This window comes from Crocodylus porosus, unplaced genomic scaffold (genome assembly GCF_001723895.1).
Source record: "Crocodylus porosus isolate Cpor-Errol unplaced genomic scaffold, CroPor_comp1, whole genome shotgun sequence".
NCBI classification, from domain to species: domain Eukaryota; kingdom Metazoa; phylum Chordata; order Crocodylia; family Crocodylidae; genus Crocodylus; species Crocodylus porosus.
Window position 1 is genome coordinate 23824922 of NW_017728911.1, and position 10004 is coordinate 23834925.

Genomic DNA, 10004 nt, shown 5'->3' on the forward strand with positions numbered 1-10004 from the left:
CCAACCATCCTCTCCACACATGCGCACACAGTCCCCCCACAAACCCCATACCCACCCACAGCCCCCAACATATCTATACCCACCCCCCACAATATACAAGAGTAAGACTTCATTTTAAGCTATTGTGCAATCACCTCTATGTAAACTACACAAACGCATGTAAACCAGGACAAGAATATTTTTTGAAATCAAATTAATGAATGTTTTAAATGTTTGCTTTTTAGGATATAATTTTGCATTTTTCTAGTTCTGAGATGGCAAAACCCCTTACTGAAAGGAGTACTTCCAGGGGCAAGGGAGGGAGGGACTTCTGGTGGCAAAGGTAAGGGGTTAGGGGGCAGGACTTCTAGTCACAAGATGGCGACCAGGGGGTGGGGCACCTGTTAAGGGGCAGGGCTACCCATGCGGCTCTCGAACAAAACTCGGTAAGCGGGCCTGTACCTGAAATAATTATTCACCCCTGCTTTAATGTATGCCATAGATCTAAGACTGTTCCAGAATACTGGGGAAATCTTACAGGTGTCTTAAAACCCTTTTTATATCTTCTGTCCCCCAAGTTGTCCCAAATATAGCTTGTAGCATAGCTGGGAGTGGTCCTTTAGTTGCAAATACAACTAATTAAAGAAGTTGCCATAACTTACTGAACGCTTCTTGCTGCCTTAGCTGTTTCCATTCTGCTTTTCTTGTGCTAATATAGACTGGTCTTGCAGTTGTGGAAGGCTACATACTTCCTGTTCTGTCATTCTACACTGAACACAGCTAAGAGCTCTGCACTAGTTTCATTGGAGGGTTTCTCTGCACACAGACGTCTTCCAGAAAGGCTGTTCAGCTTTTTTAAGTCACATCCAAGGGTACAACAGGGTAGTTCTGTGCCCCAGGCAGCAGCTTTGTGTGGAGCAGCACCAGCTGCCATTGGCAGCTATTTTCGTACTGTCTTTTCCCCCAAAGACCACACTACGGGCTGCTGCCCCAGTTATGCCCCCCAGTTATGCTACTGAGCATACTTTACATCTTCTGGAATAACTTTCGTGTGTACATGAGTCCTATGATGGGGTATATGTAAAAGGTATATCTCGTGGACAGGTGAAGGTGAGGATTTTTCTCCTTTGATAGATCCAGCAGATGAAAGTGGCCATTAGAGGCATGAGGATGAATTTTTACTATTTTTTCACTTCATCAGTTAAATTAGTAGTTGTAAAGGAGCTGTGTTGCTGACCTTATGCTATGCACATGCGTCAAGATGCGTCTGCCTGACACAGGCATCATAGAGGTCCCTGCACAGACCCAAGTGGTCAGGCTACGGTCAGATTAGGGAGATTAGTTTTTGTGGATTTTTTTTATAAGTTACACCCCAGGAAATTATGCACAGAAAAATTAAAAATTATTCAAAATTAATTACTTTTATTTTTTTAGGGCTCTCAAATGATTAAAACATTTAATTAGTTGCACGATTAAAAAAAAATTAGTAGCAACTTTGTCGTATGTTGGCTGTGCTGTACTGTGCCCCCTGCCTGTCTGGTGGGAGGCACAATATGGCATAGTGCAGCTCCTGGGGCAAAGGCAGCAGGGCACAGAGCCCCAGCCCACCTTCACCCCACACAAAAATCTGGGGGGCATATGCCCTCTTCATGCCTCCCTGGGGGTGCATGAAGAGGGCAGCAGGCCGTCAGGGTTCTCATGGCCATGGTAGGCAGAGCCCCCAGCAACATGTACCTCTGGCTGTGTCCCAAGGCCTGCACTTGCTGGCATGGAGTCAGCCTGGCACTGCTTCCATGTGCCTTTGTATCAGAATGGGCTGGCTTTGTGCCAGCACATAGGGCTTGTGGTACTGCAGGTGGGAGCTGCGCACCATCAGGCCAAGCCGGCTCCGTGCCTCCATATGTGGCTTCCCACCAGAGTGCTGGAAGATCCACGTGGATGCACAGAGCCAACTAGCCTGGCCTGATAGCATGTGGACTGGGAGCCACAAGCCATCAGGCCGGGCAGGTTCCATGCCTCTGCTTGAGGCTTCCAGTACTCCAGTAGGAAGGTGCGCATGGGGGCACGGAGTCACATGTTATCAGGCTGGGTGGGCTCCTGCTTGGCTTCACATGTGGCTTCCTGCTGGAGTGCTAGAAACAGCATGTGGAGGCATGGAGCCCATCCAGCCCCATGGTGCATGGCCGATACCCAAACCAACCCACAGCCACCTCCATGCCCACCCACAAACTCCATGCCCAACCTTCCCCTCTTCAGGTAGAAGCTTCCCTCCCCATTTACCCAGCTGTCCAGTCGTACAGTTCTGTGCCTCCAAGTCATGGAGGTGGAGGCACAGAGCCCACTGTGGTTAAATTATGCACGGTGATGCCTTTTATGCACAAAATTGCGCAGGCGCGTAATACCTCAGGATGTAGTAAGTGAAACCGAGTAATGTTCCTCCTGTATTTTTCTCAGTTAAGTTGTTAAAAGAAATGATCGAAATAATTAAGTCCAGGTTTTAGGTAACAAAAGCCTTCTTACACTTCACAGAATTCATACTTGGAAGTATTATGTTGCCATAGTAGTTACTTCATGTGCTTTTTTTTCTCCAGCTGGTTTCTTTTTGAAGGATTAAAACCACTCAGCTTCAGTCTGTTGTTGGGTCAGATGATTTAAAATTTTGGCACAAAATTAGAAACTGATTTACAATCTGGAGATTTGTGTGTGGTTTAAACATCCTGGGTGATCTTACTGGGGAGTTTTCTTAAGTTCTGCATTTAGCTAAAAGTGTTTCCTTGACTTTCCAGAATAATTTTCAGTATATTTTCAGAGAAAATGGTATCTGATCTTTATTGCACGGTTAAATCTACTGATGTTTGAGTGCTGCATTTTGCATGAACAATCTATATGTAACTTTTCATTTTTTTTAAATTTGGTGTCAGATGTTCAGCTGCATATGATTAAGAGGGGGGAAGATGCAGGGTGAGCTTACAGCCATCTCTGGTACCGTTGGCCTACACTGCCTGAAAGATGCCAATGTACTTTGCTTGTTATGGTCTCATAGTATAAGGGAAAGACCTCTGGATATCCCTTCCGCTGGGAGGAATCCACGCTTGGAGTCTTTTCAGGAGTAACTTAAGGCCTTTAGTGCTTTCCCAACAGAACAAACCCCACTTAACAGAGGTCTGACTGAGGATTTCTGGCCAAAAAGGTAGTCTGAGCTATTCTGGAGAACTTGTATGTCAGATAAATTTTCCTTTTTCCCCTTTATGCTGCTAGTGTTGCATAAGCCTTGTGATGTTAATGTGTCTTTATTAAGTATAACTCTAGTAATGGATTGAATTTTATTTAGGTGTTGGACTCCTCCAGGAAGCCTTTGCTACAAGGTGTGACATGGCCTTCTTCTCATACAATTTTATTAACGGGATTATTAATGCATTGCGTCTTTGCTTTCCTTTTTGCCTTCTTTATTCCATCTTTTTCCTATAGTTTGGGTTTAATTAATTAAAAGAAAGCAGTTAGGCAGATGACTTTTTATGAGCACTTTATAAAAAGTCAGAGCTTGGAAGATTTTGGAGCGAGTCTATTATTGGAATAGATGCAGATTAGCTGCATAAGAAATGGAGTTACCACAGAAAAGACTTCTTACCCAAAAATAGTTATACCCGTGTTTTCATCTGGAACTTGGCTGTCTGTGTAATCAGATAGGGGAATAATAACAGCAGCCACTTTTTACTGCATTGACACAGCAATAAAAATGTGTCATGGAACTAACTTAAAAGATGCCTTCCAGTTGTCCTTTCCCTTAAGTTCACTTATCCTTCATCAGAATGAAACCACTCCCCTTTTTAAAATGTAGTTTGTCCACAAATATAGAACAAGACTACTCTGATCTTCAGGACCCCATTTATGTTTAAAAGATTGTGAGAATTGCATGTTGGCTAAGGGCATGTGTAGCCAGAGAATCAAATAAATACAATTTTTAAAGCCTGATGGTAAGACCTGATGTGTCTTGCATCTCTGATGTGCCAGATCTCCAAGGATCTTTGAGATCTGCAGGGTGGTCACCAGCTACCCTCTTTGCTTTCCTTATCTGTGTGGTAACTTGCTGATATTTGCAGATAGGTCAGTCCCCCGTTAAATTTGTTTGCTACTGCCTGTATGTGAATATTGTCTTATTGTTATTACTAGGTAACAATCTTGCTGTACAACAGTTTCCATCTTCAGCCATATATTGTGGTGCCTTTTGTGACTGATACCCTAGGGCCAGCCTATCCTGAATGAAGCAGACCTGTAGAGACCTGCCCAAGCTAGCTTGGGTGTTAAAGGCCCTGTAGCCATTAGTGTGAAATACAGCCAAGGCTAATTTTACCTTATTTGACAGAGCAGACTACATACAGTGCCTCCCTGATGTGGTTCACGAGAGACTGGACTGTGCAGAAGGGGAGGGGGAACAAATGGGAGACCACCTGGTGCAGGGAGGTAAGGGGGGAGAACTGCATGGTGTCAGGGAGCAGCTCTGGACCCAGCCCAGCCCAGAGGTGCTGCTGCCGCTGCTACCAAGCTGAGATGGCTGGGGCCAGAGCTGCCACTACTGCCTGCCCCAAGGCAGAACTGCCTCATTGGATATGATAGGGGAGCACTGACAGATAGGTACAGGCACTGGTAGGGGGACAAGTTGAGGGGAGGTGGACAAGTGGCAGGGGGCAGGACAGAGGTACGAAGTGTTGGGGGTCTGGCCACCTCTCTCCCTTCCCCTCTGCTGCAGAGAGCTGAATTTAAGACTACTTTCCAATAGTTAGATTCTATATATGGTAAATTATACATTTGTTATAATTTTCCATGTATAGAATCTGGTTATTGGGGTTATCTGGCTATTACCTTAAATTCAAAGTCATCTTGTATTTGGTTAAATGCAGTAATTTTGCTTTGGCTGTTGCTTATGTTCTCTTGAAGAGGATTAGTAGGGGTGGGGGAGGAATGCAGACGGCGTGTGCTTCTGAGAGCAGCACAACTTTCCAAACGAGCTTCCTGGGAGTTTTAGAATACAGATGCAGAGGTTTTGCATTGGACTGTAACCAGCAGCTTATAGTCAATATCCCACTTAGTGAAAGCATCCGAATATCTTGTGTGCTTACTAGTCTGAAGGGCAGTGGTGCCTGTTATTGGTAAACCTGGATGCTATTTGGGTCCTGAAACTATAAACACACTTTATTCATTTATTTTCCTTCTTCCTCCCTTCCAAACAGAAAGACCTGAAATAAATACAAAATTTGTTTTAACAGCACGATCAAATAATCCACTTAGAGAAAACAAGTTTTACGTAACAAATCACTTTTCAACTTCTTTTTAATGCACACTGATCTTTGTGAAGCAAATTAAGCACAAGTATGTGGGGAAATCTCAGCAAGTAGAGATTTTACAATTGGGTGATCAGACTGGGTTTGTAACTTTTAAACTCACTTTTTCCCCTTCATCTGTTCCCAGTATATGCTCTTCAGGGTGGCTTCCCCCCTCCCCACCCTGAATTTTCAGCCTGCCCTTTGGACTTCTCCGTTCAGTACATGGAAACCCTTGATGCTATCTTGATATAGTTTTGAGGCCCAGCTTTTAGGTGCAAGTTTAATGGCGTTTATCTCTTAATCTTCATAATGACACAGGCCCACTTTCCATTTCTGCACTTTTTATAGCATACTCTGCTGAATTGTATAATGGATCATTGCAGGCAGGCTTACTAAATCACATTTCATGACTCACTAAACCACAAGGTTCACTTGAAAAAGTGCATAATTTACTTTTCCAAGTACCCAGCAATTCTGCCTTCAGCTATAACATTGCTCAAATGAATTGGGCTTTTTGGACTGTGTGTTTCACAGGTGTAGTCAAATGCAAAATGGGTTCTTTGGTCTGATTTATTTCCAGGTACATATTCTTTATAGCTTGCTTTACAAATACTTGTATTAGTAGAACTTCAGGGTTTTTTTGTGTTCTATAAAGCCAGAGGGGGGTGGGGCGAAAGAATCTTAGAGATGCAGGCATATCTCTTTGTGGTGAGAAAATACTTCTATCTTTCTTCACATTTTTCCCAAGCCTAAAATATTAGATACTGGCTTTATGTAGGCGTGGGTCTGTCTGTCTGTCTGTCTGTCTGTCGTTAGAATGTGATCTGTTCCATGCATTTGCTCCAACTTTGAGAGCACAGGAAGAAAGTTGCTTGGGAGAAACAGATGCAGTTAACTAGAAGTTAACTGATGCCAACCCATCAGAGTTTGAAATTGAAAGTATACATGTAGTCATATATAAAATGTAGGTGAACATCTGATATAACAGTGTAACATTTTTACCAATGTTAGGTAAACAGACCATTGACACTTCTTGTCAGTAAAACCTTTATCACCTGCCATTGTGTGTTACTTACATATGTAACAAAATAATTTTAGAGGGTTTCTATATTTTATCAGCACATTTTTAACCCCTACCCACTAAAGGAAGGTTGCTTCAGTTACCATGAATCCAGCTAAATAAACCCCAGAAGCAGAAGGAAGTTACAGCTTCCTCTTGTAGTAAAAACTACCTAATTGAGTTCTTCCATCTAAAAAGATTATAATTTTAAGATATTCCATGTAGGACATTCCAAGACTAGAAACAAGGGTGTCTAAGGATCAAATACCCTGATTCAAAATATCTCACTGTCGTTTGTGGTAGAAATAGGAGCTTATACTACCTGGGAAGGTTCAGATTTTCCCATAGGGAGCAAGCAGTTGTCTCTTGTTGGGGTAGCTACGAAGAGATTGGTCCCTGGAACTGTCACAGTTTGTTGCTCTATAGTAATATCACCAGTTTTGTTTTTACAGTTTTGCAAGTAACTCCCACTTTTCCTCTTCCTCCTCCTCCCATGCTAAATATAATGCCATGAGTAATACAGCTCTTCTAAATACGTGAGGCAGAAAAATTATATGCTATACTATCTTTTATTATTTTTAATGTAAAGAGGTATAAGATCCTGGAATTCGGGTTATAGAATATTTATGCTGAAGAGATTAATTGCCTACCATTTCTAAACACTCTGTACGACACTATTTCTCCCCTCTAGTTTGTAGTTGGGTTTTGGCATGTTATGAGTTCTACTGAGTTAGAGGATCACTGTTGCTAATATGGGCCTTCATCCAAAGGCTACTGTTGATATTGCAGTCTTCAGTTGACTTCAGTGGATTTTTCAGCTGGGCCTGTAATTAGTACTCGTCTGTCTGGCAAGGAAATGTTTGTAAAATATGTTACTTATAAATCAATTTTTAATGTATTGATCTTGGAGTGACAAGGATAGTGAAGGATAGGTACCATTAGCCAAATGATGGAGTAGCATTTGTCCAGTGGTAGGCTCTTCTGATAGGAAACCACTGCTCTGGTGTACACCTAAAGAGGAATAAATCTTAGTACCATTTGACTTTTTTGATTATTGAATTTTCCAGCACTAGACATATTAAAAGCCCTTAAAGGGGTTTTCAGGTCAGATTGTAAGTGAAATCCTATCTCTGTTCAATTCTGTGGGAATTTTGTCATTAATGTCAAGACAAGGATTTTGGCTCAAGAGTGTCTGTAATGTTAAAAATGGAACTGAAAATAGAGTCGTACCTTTCTTACACCGTGCTTGCTTGCTTATTACTATTGGAACTTAACACAATTTAGCTTTGTTTTTTAATGTCCTAATATGAAAATATTACACTAAACCCTGGATTGAATTCCAGTTAGGATGTTTTTCCTCTAGTAGCCAAATCAGCGTCAAGGTTCCACACAGCATGGTTTGTCTTTGACCTTCGTACAATTCCTCGAGGGGTACATCCTTTCGTGCCAGACTGGGCTGAGTTACTTTACTGTCCAAAGATGGGGGTTTGGCTGTTCACCTGTGTTTCTTGATATGTGGCTCCACCAGCAGGTCCAAGGGACCTTGAATCTTGCTGCCTACCTTTTAGAGGGGTCTGAGACACAGTGGAAAGTGGTCTACAAAGAATTCTATGACGGAGCATTTCATCCAAGGGTTTCAAAGTGGTAACGAGGGGTTGGTTTCCATATTTAATTATCTGGCTCAGATGATGCTTTTTTTCAGTCCTGCAGATTTCTTCTCTGTATGCTGCTAAACTCTGCTCTGCTGCTGATCTAGCTAGATTTCTTTTAACTAATTTAAAATTTTAGCCCTCTAAATATAAATAAATAAATAAATAAGGGTGGTTTTTTTTTTTTATAAAGTGTCCTCTTGTTGTTTATGCCTAGATGATGGAACATCTGGATTATACAGCAAATGAAGAAAATGCTGCAACAACCAATGAACAGTCTGGAGGACAATAATGCAAAGGATCCTCATCTGAAATAGCATTGTTCAAATTTTCTGCAACTAAACTACAAAAAAAATTGACTGATTTAATTTTTACACTAGAGTATTTCATATCCTGGACAAAGAGAGTTGCCTTTTTTACACTAGCACCTCTATTTTTATGGAAAGATGTTTAAGTACATTATATCAGAGTGATTGAAATAGATTTGCATTTTAATAGCCAAAATATATTTAGAAAAATTGTGCCTTATTTCACTTTAAATAAATAGATATTGTCTATGCAATTTTCCAAACACGTGTTGTACACAATGTATTTTTATACCAATGCCTGTAGCCCATGGGCATAAACTGACTTTCTGATTGCTATATGCTTAAAAATTGGTTGGGTTGTTTTACTAGGAAGTCCTGAAGAGGATGGTACTTTCAAGCTTTTGAATGCAGAGATGACATATGAGACAAAAAGTAACAGTGCAACTGTCTAAATATCTTAGCTGTTTATATTAAAACACATGCACTATAAGCCATAAAGGTGGAGATAGAACAACTCCATTGGTTTTTCTTTCTGACTCATGCATCATTGGCCATTTCCTCAGTTGGCAGTGACAGTAAAGTTGCCTTTACACAAGGTCTTTGATATTTAGGAATTGGCAACATGAATGAATTTGCTTTGGTTTACTTAATTGTGTATAAAACTTTAAATGTAACCAAAAAAGAAAGGATAAAACTGAAACCTCTGGCTCCTTTCTTTAACACCAGCATCTAAAAGTTTAAAAAAAAAGAAAACTCTGAATTTTTGGCTTGGCTGCTTGCTGTAGGATTGTAGATTTTGATCCTTCACTTGTAGATTTTTATTGGGTATAGGATCAGGGTCAGAGAGGAATTCTGTAGCCTTGCTTTCCCACTTGTCCTAGAATTTGGATAATTTTTGCAAGGTCTTTCCAGTTGGTGCTGTGCAAAATGTAGTAAACAGTGATTAATCTTTTCCTCTCTTAGTTAAGGCCAGTGCATGTGTTTTAATTTGTCATTTAGACAATTTCTATCCTTTTTTGAAAGGGTAAAGCAGGCTAAATCATTAGTTCATATTTAGAATTTGGTACGTGTTAACAGCTGACATTTTTCTTCTGAAAACTGCAAATGAAGAAAATACTGAGGGAGGGAGGGATTAGGCATAAAGTAGAATTCGGCAGAAATGCTAACACTTTACACCAAAGAGACTTGGAGAAGCCAATAACTGAACCGCTGAAGTTCACCCCTTCTAATTCCAAGTAACAATTGTAATACAACTTTTCATGTATTCAAATTCATATAGAAGGTGCCAGGTGGAGAACCTTCGTGGCTGATATTCACCATTGACAGAGAATGAGCAATGGCAATACAGATTTTCCTATTATATCTCACTAAAGTGCCTCAGGATTGGTTTTGCCAGAGTAGATTCTAGAGGTGAGTGGGTGATTTAGGGTCTCTTAAAACAGGAGCACTCTAGAAAATTAATCCAGATTAAATTGGATTTGTCATCATTGATTTTTTTTTTTTTAAGCAAATTGAGCTAATACCCCTTTCATTCTGATCCCCACACAGGTTTCTTGCCTTTTTTTTAAAAAAAAAAAAAAAAAAAATTAATTAAAGGTTAATTTGGATGAATTTTTCTAGTTGCTTCGGTATATGTAAGCGCTTAGTATCTATGACTATGTCAATTGTTGACCGCTCTGTAGAGACG

General features: G+C 40.7%; 1 protein-coding gene across 3 annotated transcripts in view; it reads left to right on the forward strand.

Moving 5' to 3' along the window:
• The window catches only part of SPPL2A (signal peptide peptidase like 2A), a 43523-nt gene extending 33708 nt beyond the window's left edge, over window positions 1-9815 (forward strand). For 2 of the 3 annotated variants that reach the window (XM_019533667.1, XM_019533669.1), the window contains one exon: window positions 8227-9815. In XM_019533667.1, the coding sequence (XP_019389212.1) occupies window positions 8227-8301 (75 nt within the window). In that variant the 3' untranslated portion in view covers window positions 8302-9815. Of the gene's footprint in view, window positions 1-3310; window positions 3345-8226 lie in introns of all 3 variants that reach the window. The other variant, XM_019533668.1, reaches the window with a different exon arrangement.
• Window positions 9816-10004: the final 189 nt, after the last annotated feature.